General features: G+C 38.6%; 1 protein-coding gene across 6 annotated transcripts in view; it reads right to left on the minus strand.

Annotated features, from left to right (window-relative positions):
• Window positions 1–303: 303 nt before the first annotated feature.
• The window catches only part of celsr1a (cadherin EGF LAG seven-pass G-type receptor 1a), a 75,606-nt gene continuing 61,709 nt past the window's right edge, over window positions 304–14,200 (minus strand). For 2 of the 6 annotated variants that reach the window (XM_046873201.1, XM_046873195.1), the window contains 19 exons: window positions 13,794–13,888; window positions 13,318–13,527; window positions 12,424–12,607; window positions 12,176–12,319; window positions 11,631–11,811; window positions 10,916–11,083; window positions 10,478–10,604; window positions 9,954–10,154; window positions 8,715–8,889; window positions 7,891–8,003; window positions 7,596–7,675; window positions 6,329–6,455; window positions 5,723–5,848; window positions 4,490–4,626; window positions 3,544–3,641; window positions 3,247–3,396; window positions 2,905–3,144; window positions 1,750–1,993; window positions 304–1,416 (listed from right to left, as the gene is read on the minus strand). In XM_046873201.1, the coding sequence (XP_046729157.1) occupies window positions 1,386–1,416; window positions 1,750–1,993; window positions 2,905–3,144; window positions 3,247–3,396; window positions 3,544–3,641; window positions 4,490–4,626; window positions 5,723–5,848; window positions 6,329–6,455; window positions 7,596–7,675; window positions 7,891–8,003; window positions 8,715–8,889; window positions 9,954–10,154; window positions 10,478–10,604; window positions 10,916–11,083; window positions 11,631–11,811; window positions 12,176–12,319; window positions 12,424–12,607; window positions 13,318–13,527; window positions 13,794–13,888 (2,831 nt within the window). In that variant the 3' untranslated portion in view covers window positions 304–1,385. Of the gene's footprint in view, window positions 1,447–1,749; window positions 1,994–2,904; window positions 3,145–3,246; window positions 3,397–3,543; window positions 3,642–4,489; window positions 4,627–5,722; window positions 5,849–6,328; window positions 6,456–7,595; window positions 7,676–7,890; window positions 8,004–8,714; window positions 8,890–9,953; window positions 10,155–10,477; window positions 10,605–10,915; window positions 11,084–11,630; window positions 11,812–12,175; window positions 12,320–12,423; window positions 12,608–13,317; window positions 13,528–13,793; window positions 13,889–14,200 lie in introns of all 6 variants that reach the window. The other 4 variants (XM_046873198.1, XM_046873200.1, XM_046873196.1 and 1 more) reach the window with 4 other exon arrangements.

Raw genomic sequence — 14,200 nt, forward strand, 5'->3', positions numbered from 1 at the left:
GCTGTTATATTTTCTGATGCAACACCACCTACCTGTGGCATGTTCAGCACTAAATCAAACTTTTTTCGCAGCTGTTTCTTAAGAGGATGTGATAAAACCGGAGCAGTGGCAACATCAATTTTAAATGAATTCCCAGCATTGAAGACCTGTTTTTTTTTTAGATCATCCCAATTAATAAACATATATGTAAATATGTTTAGAAAAATGGTTTCGACTATGTATGAGAATATGAAATATAACATTTTTGATTCATATTTCTTTACACTGACACCTGGTCACGACATGAAAATATTAAAGGAAATAGAAAATTCCAAATATGTTTTAATTTTATAGCTGCAATTATTGTCCAGTGTCTCGAAACCATACAAAATAAATATACATATTTTACAAAATTTCCAGTGTCTTATGGAAAAGTACGAAAACACAAACAACAATTTTAACTGCTTCAAACACTGCAGTGGTTATGACAGAAAGAGAAACAGAATGACAGCACTAAGAGCACGGTGTTTTCGAATATTGCAGTCCTCTCATGTTAATTAAAAAGATTTCATAAAATCGTGGCAAACACATTCATTTTTCGTTTTGAAGAAATCACAGAGCTAACTCTTCACATTTCATAATTTACTCTTTTATAAAAAAATATCATATCTTGCGTCTGTTTTCAGGGAAGTGTGCACCAGTGGATGGCTAAATCAAGCGAGTAATCTTGTGTACTCTAAGGCACTGGAGTGGCCCAAACGTTAACTTTGTTAACTTGAACTGAGTATAAATCACAACTTTGTGATTTTGCACAGCATCGAAAGAAATTTATCTTAAAAAATTATAAAAATGTGCCTGAAAATTCACAAGAAACAGTCCATATACAAAATAATTCATTTCACCAGTATCTACATAATTACAAAAAACAAAATGAACAACAAAAAAAAACTCCTCTCGGAGGACAGACATATGGACTTGGGCACTTGGTGAAAAATTCAGTTCATATTTGCATCAATTAAATGTCCCACACAGGCCCCATGTGACTCAAGTGAAGTTTTTTTCCCCCATTCATTCAGTTCATTTTTTATAAGTACTAGTGATATCATCCTTTATCACGTTCTGCAGCTCACTTGTAACACACAGCTCGGCATTCTAGTGATGTAGTTTCCACTTGTTGCAGCAGTTTGGCACAGGGCGTATCCCCCTCAAGCACAGTCTCATACAGTTCCTTTTTTTCATTTATCTTTCTGTCCCATGCAGGCCAAAAGTCTGCATTAATACTGTTCTCCACTGGAGTGTAGTCAAAGAGGTCATGAAGGAGAGGCCAGGAGGTCCATGAAATGTTTATCAATTACACCGTTCATCCTTTTCTCCACCTCTCTTCTATATTATGGGGACAGCTGCCCTTACGCAGAGAGAGACTCCTCTGGCTTCCTGCTGGGTCAGATTGAGGTTTCGTTACTGCCTCTGTGATGGAAAAAAGGGGAAAGAGAGGGATGGAAAATAAAGGAAGAAAGAGACATAATAGATGGAGCAAGTGATAACATGCTGGTTAGATGGGTTTTCAGGCAGGACTAAAGGCAGTTGGGATAAAAGTCCATGCAGCAGTGCAAGTGAAGAAAGGAATAACCTGCATTCAATCAACTAAACTGCATGCTAGACAGAAATTCAAACATTTTTTGTTCTTTTTTTTTTAATGGACTTTTATGTTTTTTCACAACATAAAAGATTGTGTTAAGTCATATTGTTAGTTGTAAAATGGCTACTTACTCCGAGTCTGACTGGTTGCCTCCGTTGATGTTCAGAACCATTCCGTTCTGCTGCTCTCTGGGGGGCAGGACACGGTGAGGAGGTTTGATGAGAACGTTGTGACTGTTTACTCCTTCGGAAGTCACAGACGGTGTGTGTGATGAGATGGTACGAGGGTTGTAGTCTGAAAGTTTCTCTCTCAGTTTGTTCTTCATGTTCTTGTCTGTGAGCGGTGGAGGATATGTGATCTTGTTCTTCAGAATTCCTGTGGACAAAAAGGAATGTATAAAAAATATTGTTAAAACAGTACTCTTTTAAATATGCTTTTTTGCATTATTAGATAACATTCACTTATCTATACATTATTCTTCTGTCTAACTAGATCCAATTTATCCATACCTATTCATATATTAAACATCCATCCATCCATCCATATCGACCTTGTGTAGGCTTGTATCAATCTGTCTATTTAACTATTCATGCAATCTATGTAGCCTTAGAACCATCCATCCATGCATCCTATCTTTTATCTATCCATCCATCCATCCATCCATCCATCCATCCATCCAGCCATCCAGCCAGCCAGCCAGCCAGCCAGCCAGCCAGCCAGCCAGCATCCCATTTTGCCCAATCTACAAAGACCCTGTGTACCCTTGTATCAATCTGTCTATTTAACAGTTCATTCTTTCATTTAACATTCTGTCAATCCCATTTACATGTAATCTATGTAGCCTCTGATCCATCCATCCATCCATCCATCCATCCATCCATCCATCCATCCATCCATCCACTCACACATATAGGACCCAAAATGCACCCCTATGTAGCCTCACATCAGTCTCAATCTAAATATGATCTGTGCAGCCTCCTCAATCTATCTATTTTTCCAGCCATCCCTATAGCATCTCATCCATTCCATTTACATGACACCTATATATCCTCACATCAATCCATCTTTCCATATTTCCATTTATCCATTCTTCTATCCATCCACATATCTATCTATATAGTGGCTCATCTACTTGTACTGTATATATAGCATTAAGTACCATTACATAAAAGCAGCCTTTACCTAAATATGAGTATGTTCTCTAATAATGCTTGGTGTTAGATTTGCATCAGATAACAGACACCAAGGATTTTATTTGCAATAAACAATGTAATTTTTTTCCTCACCTTTCCGCTGTTCTGGCTGGTGGTTGCTGTTTGTCTGGTTGGGTGTTCCTCCATCTTTGCTGGAGGAGTCCTTATCCTGTGGTGGTTCTCCTATGTGGTTCAGCTTGTTCTCCTGGTGGAGCTCTACATTCACTTTAGTCTCCACCCTCAGTCTCTCTGCCCCTGCTGCCTCCTCACTGTCACTTGCTGTTGTGGCCTCAGCAGGCCAGTATGGCTTCATGTGATTAGACACTGAGTCTACTGTGTTGTAAAAAAGAGGAAGATATAAACAGTCACAACACTTGATAAAAAAAAGCACTTATCTTCCATGTCTAACCTATTTTATATGCACAACCACACCACCTTTTGGAGTGCTGTGTAACGGCTGTCGCTCATTGTTCCACTTCGGCTTCATGTGGACTTCATCATCATCATCATCACTATCGGACGAGTGCGATGAGGCGTAGGAGCTGCTGTGCTCATCAGCAGAAAGCTCGCTGTCTGAATCCGAGTCTGACACAAACACCATAAAACACAACCATTCAACTGGAACTGCTGCAAAATGCCTGTTCATTTTTACTAACTGGGTTTCAAAAGCACTAATATTCAAACACGGGCATAAAACAAAATTAAATAAATAAAATAAAAAATGAATTGTACCGTCAGCCTTAGTGCCGTTGCGATGGAACAGCGATCCATCGATGTCTGTGTGTCCAGCTTTAGCTGTTCCTGAGGAGACACTGGGCTTCTGGTCATCTCTGTGTTTGTGTGTGTGTGTGAGAGAGAGAGAGAGAGAGAGAAAGAGAGAGAGAGAAATGGGGTAAATAAGATAAAGAAATACAGTAAACTATGAGCAAGGAGGGAGCGTCTTCCTTGTGATCCTATGTGAACTTCAGTTTATCTATCCATCCATACATTTAGGCATTCATTTATCAATCGCTCCATCCGTCTATAGGCATATTAATTAATTCTGCATAACATTTTGAACTCTTCTAACAAGCAGCTAACTATAATGTAAAGCAGCACTCAGGTCCTGGAGATTATGCTGTGCAGTGGATGCAGTGAATTGTGCATCAATTGTAATTGTAGGGTTTTAGCTGTAAAGATCACACGAAGCACTGCAGGTCAGACACCTGATGTCTGATATGTTAGCTGGAGGCACTTAAGCTACAATTCTGAGTCTGTTCTGGATGGACTCAAAAATTGCCAAACACTTCCCACTCTGCCACACACAACTTATTTGCGGATCAGATAACTGTATATATAGAGATAAAGATGATTTCTGTTCTGAAAAATACTTCACCGAAATGTGAATTTTGCATAATTAATGGTATAAAACCAGATATGTATACTGTAGTTATGTTGAAGCATGCAAGTGTAAAACTGCAGAGTTGTAGAGCTGAGCCAGTGCCATGCGCTTGAGCCAACAGAGAGTGCAAATTGTTTTACATAAGATCATATTAGGTTTAAATGGTTAGGTTAGACATTTATGTGAAAAAAGGAATGGAATGAGACCGGAAAAAAATTACAGAGAAAGAGAGAGATAGTGAGTGGAAGAAAAAGACAGAAAAGGTGTGGCAAGGCCATGCACGTAGCAGGCGGTTACCTGAAAGGGTAAGCGAGGAAGCCGCTGTGGCTCTTGGCTGACCTGATGGTGCTGTCCAGGGACACGGTGGACTCTCCAATAGCTGAACGGAAGATTGTGCCGTCTTCTGTGTATGTGTTGTTGCAGTTTAGAGAGCGCTGGGAATGAGGAAAACAAGGTTATTATTAGCTAATATATAACGCTTTGGGCAAGAGTAGGTGACTGTCTTGCTTCCAATCAGGACACATACAAATTATAAAAATGCCACCATCCTGTAAAGCAGAACACTGTGAATAACAATTATAACTTTTTTTTTATTTCAGCACCAGTTTCAAAGACTGATACACTAGGCTGTATAATAGGCCTCCTAATTAGCAGCTAGAATTAAAATGTAATGTTTCAAGTGCTCAACTGTCATTAGCCGACTTTTAGGAGGCCCTTAAATGTTATTTAGCCTTATAAAGGTAGAGCAGTTCACATCAATCTAAATCTGCCTTGTAATAAACACAATCACTAATTAAGACATTTTATTTTATACTCAGGATTGTATCTCCTTCCAAAGCAGCATTTAGCAAACAATTTACATGCTTTGGCTTGCAAAACAATGTAGTTTCCCAGTATGCATTTATAGAGATGAAGTTGCCATGTATTTGAATATAAAACACACCCGTTGGCATGCACACACTGTGCTAAAATGCAAACAGGATTTCTAATTGTTTTTTTAAACTGCCCAGTCAAATTCTTAGTGTGCTTGGAGATGGTACACAACCAGAAACAATAATGGTTCACCTTTTCCTTGAATGAATCACAGACAAGTGGTATCACAATGTACCAATGGTCCATATTATATTTACCAGTACATATTTTTGCTTTAGAATATAGCATATAGGGAAGTGGAAGCTCAGTGGTTAAGGCGAAGGTTATGGATCGGTTCAAGCCATGGTATCACCAAGATGCCACATTTGGGCCCTTGAGCAAGGCCCTTAACCCTCTGTGCTCCAAAAGCACTGTACCATGGCTGACCCTATGCTCTGACCCCTAGCTTCCAAGTTTATATATATATATAAAAAATGCCTAGGAAGTATTCACTATATGAATCCTGACTTTTTAGTTCAGGTGTACATTCAAATACATGGCACCTTTCTGTACCCAAGCAGTAATGACACAGGCATTGTGACACAGTAATGTTGAGAAGCCACAGTGTGTGTGACTGTCAGGTTTCAGTTCTGCTACGTATCACCTTCCTTCACTTACAGTCAGCAGGGAAGCACGTGTCGTAGTTGACTCATCTGGCACTGGCTTCTTCCCTGTGAACACCAGCTTCAGATTCTTCCTGACTTCTTTACTTAGCACACAGTGGAAAAGGAAAATCAAAATTCCCTGCAGAAACACAAGAAATCCCCATAAATGTTATATTAAAATGTGTCATTTGAATGCATAGAGTAACTATATCTTAGATGAAAGATATCAAGTTAGTGATTATACAATATCTAGAAAACTACTGACACGTTTAGAGGAACCTGTAAAAGTAAAAAAAAAAAAAATCTGAAATTTGTTCAAAATATTTTTTTCATAAATATATTTTCTGCATCTATATGCATTTGATATGTGCACTTATCAGTCTTAAAAAGTAAATTTTGTTCATTTTAAGTAGCAAACATGAATTTAGTACATGCTTGTGAACTCAGTATACACAGTACATGCATTATTATAGTGTCCATATTCATCATTATTAACTCTTAGAAATAAATGTAAAATATTTCTAAAGTGAATTTGTAATTTCCACTTATTAAAAAGCAGAACCCAAAATACTGTTTTGGGGTATAGCATTTTTTTGGGGCTTTAGTACAGTCAGTTCACCTGTAAGCAGCTGAAAACAGCAAACAGGTAGTGAAAGAGCATCACATCACTATTAACAGCCATGAGTCCCAACAGCCAGGTAGCACTGATGAGCAGTAAGAGCAGGAAGGCCATCCGCAATGCAGGACTGAACACACACACACACACACACACACACACACAAACACAAATGCACTTTTATCAGAAATTGAAACAGAATATTTTATTGATCCCACAGGGAGATTGTTAGGTTGCAGTTGCTCACAGTTGAAGTAATTCAAAATTGAAGTAAAAATATAGTAAAACAAAAAGTAATATAAGTATTTTACAAAATATACTTAAGATATCTATTAAGTGTAGATTCTGTACAATCAATGAATATCCAATCTTAGTGACATGTACTATAGGAATGTGTAGCAGCAGTGAACAGATGGCAGACTACAATTATACAATTATATAAGTTACTGCACACGTCACAATCATTGCATTGAAAAGCTATATTGAGCTATATTGTATCTATATCTATGTTTATATCTATATCGGACCAGCTGTTTAACACTGAGGAATTATATAGTTTAATATAAATCCTCCCTGTGAGTGTTAAACAGCTGGTCCTATATAGATATAGATGATATTAATATACAGTATCTCACAAAAGTGAGTACACCCCTACATTTTAGTATATCTTCTAAATGGACAATACTATAGAATGAAACTTGGATATATTTTAGTCAATGTGCAGCTTGTATAGCTGTATAGGTTTACTGTCCTCTGAAAATAACTCAACATACAGCCATTATTGTCAAAATAACTGGCAACAAATGTGAGTACACCCTAAATGATAACAGCTGTATGTCATTTAGCCACATTTCCTACTCATCATGTTCATGTTTTTGTCTGCTTGACAGGACCATACATGTTTGTGTTTCTTGTCTAAGAGCAGTTAAAATTTGGTGATTTTGATGGCGCCATGTGTCCAACACTTACTTAGGGTGTACTCACTTTTGTTGCCAGATATTTAGACTATAATGGCTGCATTTTGAGTTCTTTTCAGAAGACAGTAAATCTATACTATACACTTGACTACTCTAAAATATATCCGAGTTTCATTTCTATAGTATTGTCCCTTGAGAAGATACTTACATGGTTGCTGTAATGTGATGGGTGTACTCACTTTTGTGAGATACTGTTGTTATAGTTGTAGATTTTCATATTTAATAAGTCTGAATACCACTGTATTGAGTTTTACCGGTACTCAAAGTCTCTCTGTGTGTATAAAGTAACTCACATGGCTCCAGACTTCTCGAAACTTCTGCGTCTGCGTCCGCATGATGCCTTGGCTGCCATTATAAAGATTACAATGTTCACCTGTGGCACAGGCATCAAGAATCAATGAGACTTCCAAAATATAAAAACAAAGCATAACATTATATTTGATCATGTTATAGAAATGGCTGAAGATTGCAGAATGCATTGCTAAGAATCTTCACCATTTAGTTAGTCAACATGTTGTATTTTCATTGAACAAAAATGTAATTCAGAATATTTCCCTGGGTGTATGTTTTATACTGCAATGCACTGACCAGCACAACGACGGCAATGGGCCCGGCGAAGCTCCAGATCAGGGTGTCGTGGACCGAGAGCCAACAAAAATCTGGATTACCGTAGCCCTGTGGATCTAACCCAACAGCTAGACCTGCAAACACACACACAGCTCGTTATACACGCGTTGCACTGGGGTTTCAAATGTACCAGGACCAGAATATGAGCTGAAGAAGAGCATGCCTGGCCTCATGCATGTGATAGAGTTGTTTTTTTGCTCTGGTTTTGAGTGGGTGCCAGAGGGGTAAGTGACACCCTGATGGATCCAACACCTCAGAAGAGGTGTTCTAACTAGACAGAGAGAGAAATTCTGAGGTTGGAGAGGGAATGAAGACTGGAAATTAGAGAGGATGATAAAGCGAGAGAGAGAAAGAGAGAGAGAAGAGAAAGAGACAATCTCCTTTCCCACAGGGATTATAGTAAAGAGACACGTTCCAGCATGACTTCATTGTGGTTTGCGCTTAGTGTTTTACATGTCTGTTTGTGTATGTATGTTTATAGATGTACACCTGTTTATTTACTTGTCTTGTACCTACATTTGCCTTAACAATTTGTTCAACTACAATGTACTTACGTAAATGGGGGGTTTTTCTGTCATAATATACGTAACGAATAGCTAAATTAATGCACAGACTGGCAACCAATTAAAGGAAAACACATTATAATATCTTAGTACGGTCCAGGGCCTTTTCGCTTTCTTTCTCTAGAGGGATGAACACCATCCTTCTAAAACCCTTCAACTGGTGTTTGGTAAACATGCTGGCTCAAATGGATATGTGTGTGTGCATGCCTTTGTGTGACTAACCTGTGATAATAGCAGGGATGCCCCACCCAATGGCGTAGTAAAATCGCATGTGGCCGTAGTTGATGTTGCGCATCTCTGTGAGCATGCGGTAAATGTGCAGGCCTTCCACAAACATCCAGGCGAATGTGCACATGTAGAAAAAGTGCAGCAGGATTGCAATCACGGTACACACAAACTGTACACAGCACGAAGAGAGAAAGGAAAAGAGATTGTCAGTGTCGAGGTCTTTTTAGGTGCAGTTAGTAAGACTGTTGGAGGTAGTTCACCTGCCTCATCACCTGGGGAATTTCACAAAGCCGTCATATTTATTTGGACAGCAAACAACAAATTATAAGCAACTGTACAAGTAGACACCAGTCCCTGCTTGTCTTCATGCTAAAGCTCACAGGTAGACATCAGAGAGTGCTCCTTAATACTGACTCTACAACTGCAGACTCCTCTTTGTACTGTCTCTCTACTCAAAACACAAAGACAGACACATACCAGAACAAAATAGAAAAAATAGAATAATAGAGGTAAAAACTCATATAGAGGGGTACTATGAGACAAATGAAAAACAGCGCTTTACTGTACAAAGAATTAGTTGGTATCTATGACATAATCTATCGAACAAAAGAGATGCCTGTGGTATTTCTAAACCTTTTCATGGTTTTTAAGCTCCCACCAATTTACAGACCGCCACTGCCTGAGGCCAACATCTCAAACACTATTGCCTTGAATACTTTAATCTAGCCTGCCTTCCAGGTATGAACAGCATGAGCAATGTGTATGTGTTTAAAAATATATAATTACAGGGATTGCATCTCCACCAATGAAATGGCTCTCTCGCTCTCCATTCAGTGGTGAATCACTACAGTCCAAACAGACCCTTTTCCCCCTCACAGGTTATTCCCAGCTATTTGTCAACAGCTATCAGCTTGGCCCAACCCCTCACTGGATGCAGCTCCTAATTAACAACTTATGGGATGGAATTGTTTAGGTTTGACCGCAAGAAACATGGCTCTAAAAATGCGCCTTTAAGCAAAGCATGCATACATGTCCACTTTGTTGTCAGATATTATACATTGTTATGTGATTTTATTCCCTGGCAAAAATGGCTACCACGTAATGGAAGTTTTTTCCACATTAAAAATTCATTTTTATAAATACACGTCCACAGTTTTCATATTCTGCAATCTCATTTGTGACACGTCAGCAGTTTCTCTTTAGTTTAAACCGAGGAATGAGAAAGGGCCTCACCGGGTTGTCCGTCTGGTTAATGCCAATGAGAAAGACAAGCTCGGAGAAGAAGAGCGCCGCCACGAGGTTCTTGTGGATGCTGTGCAGGTTGGAGCGGAGCTTTCGCAGGATCGCCAGTAATATGAAGGTGATCAACAAAGCCAGCAAAGAGGCAGAAACTGTAGTATATGTGACTATCTTCAGTGGCAACACATCTCCGTGCTGAAAAAATTGGAAGTACATTCAAGGCACTGTTGATTCCAGATCCAAAACATTTTCTTCTGTGCATTCAGTCTTAAATATTTTTTAATAATTAATATTTTGAGATACTGATTTACTGTACTTAGTTATAGCTGCTTAGATAAAATTTGAGAAGTCTGGCTAAAGGTTTTAAACCGTATATATCCACTTTTATTTATACAGAAACACTGCTAACAATTTCACAATGAATGAAGCGCTTCTAGAGAACAACCTGTAGTAGCTGCTTGTAGTATTTTGTAGGTTTTCGTAGGCAACAATACGCTAGCTTATAAAGAGAGCCCTACCTCTCTTTTGGACATGTCCATGAGTACAGCAAAGCTGGTCATATGGTTGCACTGGCAACTGATGTGGGTTTTGTTTCTGAGGGTGAGCTCACAGCCCTTAGCGGACCAACCTCCCGTGTCTCCAATCCTGGACACACACACACACACACACACACACACACACACACACACACACACACACATATATCATACCAGAACAGATTAATATACAGTATCTATATTATCAGAGAAAGACACTGCTTTGTCTCAAGTATAAAAAAATGTTTACTTAAGGTTACAAAACTGCACCAAGAAAGTATATTTTAGCAATTTTGGTGATCAGAGTGTCAGTATAATAGCACCATCTTGAGAAAACTGAAAGAACTGCACCAATGCATGAACAAATATGAGTGTATGGATTTGAGTGCATAGGCTGAATGAATCTTGAAAGAAACTCACGCAATGGAGTGATTCCAAAACACACACACAGGCTTGGACCTTTCCTCTGTCTCCATTAGAATGTAATCGAGTGTGATGGGCTGCTCCAGTGGCATGGACAGGGGTTGGCCTTCATTGTGCACTGTAGCGCTGACAATAGGCGTGTTGATGATGGGCCGATTGGGAAGCCTGCAGAGAAAGAGAGTAATGCTGAATCCTGAAATAGACTTGCTCAGTCTCTGGCTTCAGGCCAAACAGTGTGCAGGATCAGTAGGAACAGCCGTAGCATACCAGCTGTCCTAAATATTTGGATTTGCTCTCCTCGTGATAACAAACTGTCACTGAAGCCTGTATATTATGTGAAAGGCATGTTGTAATTAGGCAACTAATCTAACTGTGCTAAAAGTTTTATGCTGAGATAAGGAGTGATTCTGGTAGGTCAGTGAATTTCATTCATTCATACAACTCATGACTTTACTCACGTTGTTCTGTAATTGCATTTTGCTAGTTTTTAGACATATGTTTTATATAGAATTGGCAATGATACTGATGATAAGGATGTCAGTGTCAACACTGTCATTGATAATGCCTAAGGTAGAACACCTGCATTCAAAAGAAAGAGCTTTCTAATGTAAGACAACATGATTGACAGGCAAGAGATTCCAAATTTTTTTTACTTAAGAATCACTCAGTTATTCTTTAAAATTCCACTGAAATAAGGTGTAAATATAAACACCTGAGGCTGCGTCGATCAGGGTCATAGCGCTCAGGCAGAAGCTGCCCCAGTGTCCGGTACACGATAACAGCAGCCACAGGGTGATGAGAAGGACCTTCGGCTTCTCTTTTCCTCCTCTCCTTCTGGGTATGGTCTTCCTCAGCTGACCGAGTTTGAGACGCTGGCTCGTCTGTTGGAACGACTGCAGGGAACGTATGCATTCCATAAGAATGGGTATAATAATTCTCACATGTAATAAATCTGACATAAGAGGGAAAATGAACAACACTTCATGTATGTTCATCCAAACTATTAGCCTAACTTAAGTAATTGCCATTTATACAAGATAATTCAGTGGAAGAGTAGGTAATAAAATTATCAAGATTTGTTCATTATCAAAAACAAACCTAAATTTAAGCAAATACAAAGGTTTACATTAAATAGGAAAAACTAGAACACTTCAGTAATCCTTTGATGGTCCTTTATACTAGTAAGACACATGTATTGGTGACATTGATCATTCGTTTGCATGCTACATTGTATGTACAGTGTTTACAGATGTTTACCCTTGTTCTGATTGGATTTGATGCTAAACTCTGGAAACAGGACTGTGGACTGCAGGTCTTTGGGATATTCCTCTTTAATTTTTTGGAAAGGAGGCATCTTGATAGGATCTGGAGTGGAAAAGTCCAGATAATCCACCGCCATAACTTCAAGAGTGGAATAAAAACAAATATTTTTAGACAAATACAAGCATGTTATACCATTTAACACAAACATTTGAACAACTAATAAAGACTACAAAGTGACTCACTCATATTGTCCGTTACGATGATGAATGGTTTCAAATAAGTCTTCCTCATGTTGCGAGCCACAGTGTTGGTGTAATCCTCAAAATTACTAAGTAGGTGTGCCGTCCCACCGTCTGTCCTCTGGATGTGATCCCAGTGCTTCTTATTGCTGGGGTCCAGGATGGCACTGCCTGCCTTTACAATGTTCTGTAACCATTTCACACAGACAGATTACCACTTATTAACATAAAGAACTCGTTTTTTCTTTCTTTCTTTCAATGAGACATTATAATAAAGAAACGATCCAGGAATGCGATACTGAACTAAGATAAAGCTAATCATGGCATACTGTAGTGGTGGTATCTAGCTTGCATCCTATTTATCTGTGTTTATATTTAGCAAATCGCATATGGAACCTTATTTTTAACTGCAGAATTGTACACATGAATGAAATATATGCAATGTGATTAATAAAAACTGCAAATCAAACTGTGATAGAAATTATTATGCTGTTATTTCGAGCAAAATAACAGAGATTATAATGTTAATCATTATTCTGGCCATAAAATATATATACTATAGTTATATATATATATATATATATATATATATATATATATGTGTGTGTGTGTGAAATGAAAGATATATTTCTCTAAATGCCGCATGGTGTGCCATGTCACGTGTGTCATAATTCATTTACTTACACTGACACTTCACACACTCTGGAGAGGAACAGGTCAAACAGGATTTATAAATGTTCAAACCCAGCTTGTTCAGGCTTTATAAATATTAACTACATATGTGCTAAACTAACACCACAAAAGTGGTATCTGCTGGGTAAAACTTAACACTCTCATTTGGAAGCGGCAACAAAGAAAACCCAATTTCTCAAAGTAATAGATAATGTGGAATGTAACCTCGTTGAAGTCGGCGTCACGCATAGCTGCAAGGTCAAAGCCTTCCTGCTGGCTTTCGTACTGCAGAATACGGGAGATTAGCTGAAAGGCCGTTTTCACATCATTGCCATAAAAAGATTTGGTCTGACTGGTAGCATTCTGGAGCATGAACGCAATGTCCTTAGACTTTTGTCCATCCATTCTGGACTCGTTTCGATTCATCTCGTCATTCTAGAGAACAGGAAGAGACAGAAAACGTGATGGTCTGAGCAAATATGTAAGTGAAGGTGAACCAGGATGCAAATGCTTTTGCGTTTCTATTATTTATTTTATACATGTAGGTTTGTCCAATCTTGATTGTTCCCTGTTGCATTTCTGATTAAGTGGCCTAGACAATGTTGATCAGGAGTGCTTATTAGAGTATTAAGCACTGATTATAGAATGCTTTTCAGTCATTCTAAGCTTTCAAACAAATGCTAAATATGTGAAAATAGTACCAGTTTCTTGAGCTGGGAGAAGGCAATGGTGGTGCAGTTGAAGAGCTCAGGAGGCAACCAGCCTTTTTCATCATTGCAGTGTCTCACAGCGGTGCCTAAATCAAATACACTGATTACTGATTACAATACACATTTAAAAAACCCAATTAAACATTCTTTGGCGCAATAATGTCATTGTAATGACATTTTGTTTCGTGATTAGATCAACATCAAATAGCCGTCTGCAAACAATTAAATCCCTGAAAGCCTAAAAAGTTATCAGGTCACTGCTTTTTTGGTGCAAAACAACTGCCAATAATACTTGTGTGGTCTCACTCTCGGGAAAATCCTGAACTGTTTTCCGGGACTAGACTTTCAACCATAGAGATCATTCACTGCTTCTATAGAGAATGTGACTCTATGGCAGG

This window comes from Silurus meridionalis, chromosome 18 (assembly GCF_014805685.1).
Source record: "Silurus meridionalis isolate SWU-2019-XX chromosome 18, ASM1480568v1, whole genome shotgun sequence".
NCBI lineage: Eukaryota > Metazoa > Chordata > Actinopteri > Siluriformes > Siluridae > Silurus > Silurus meridionalis.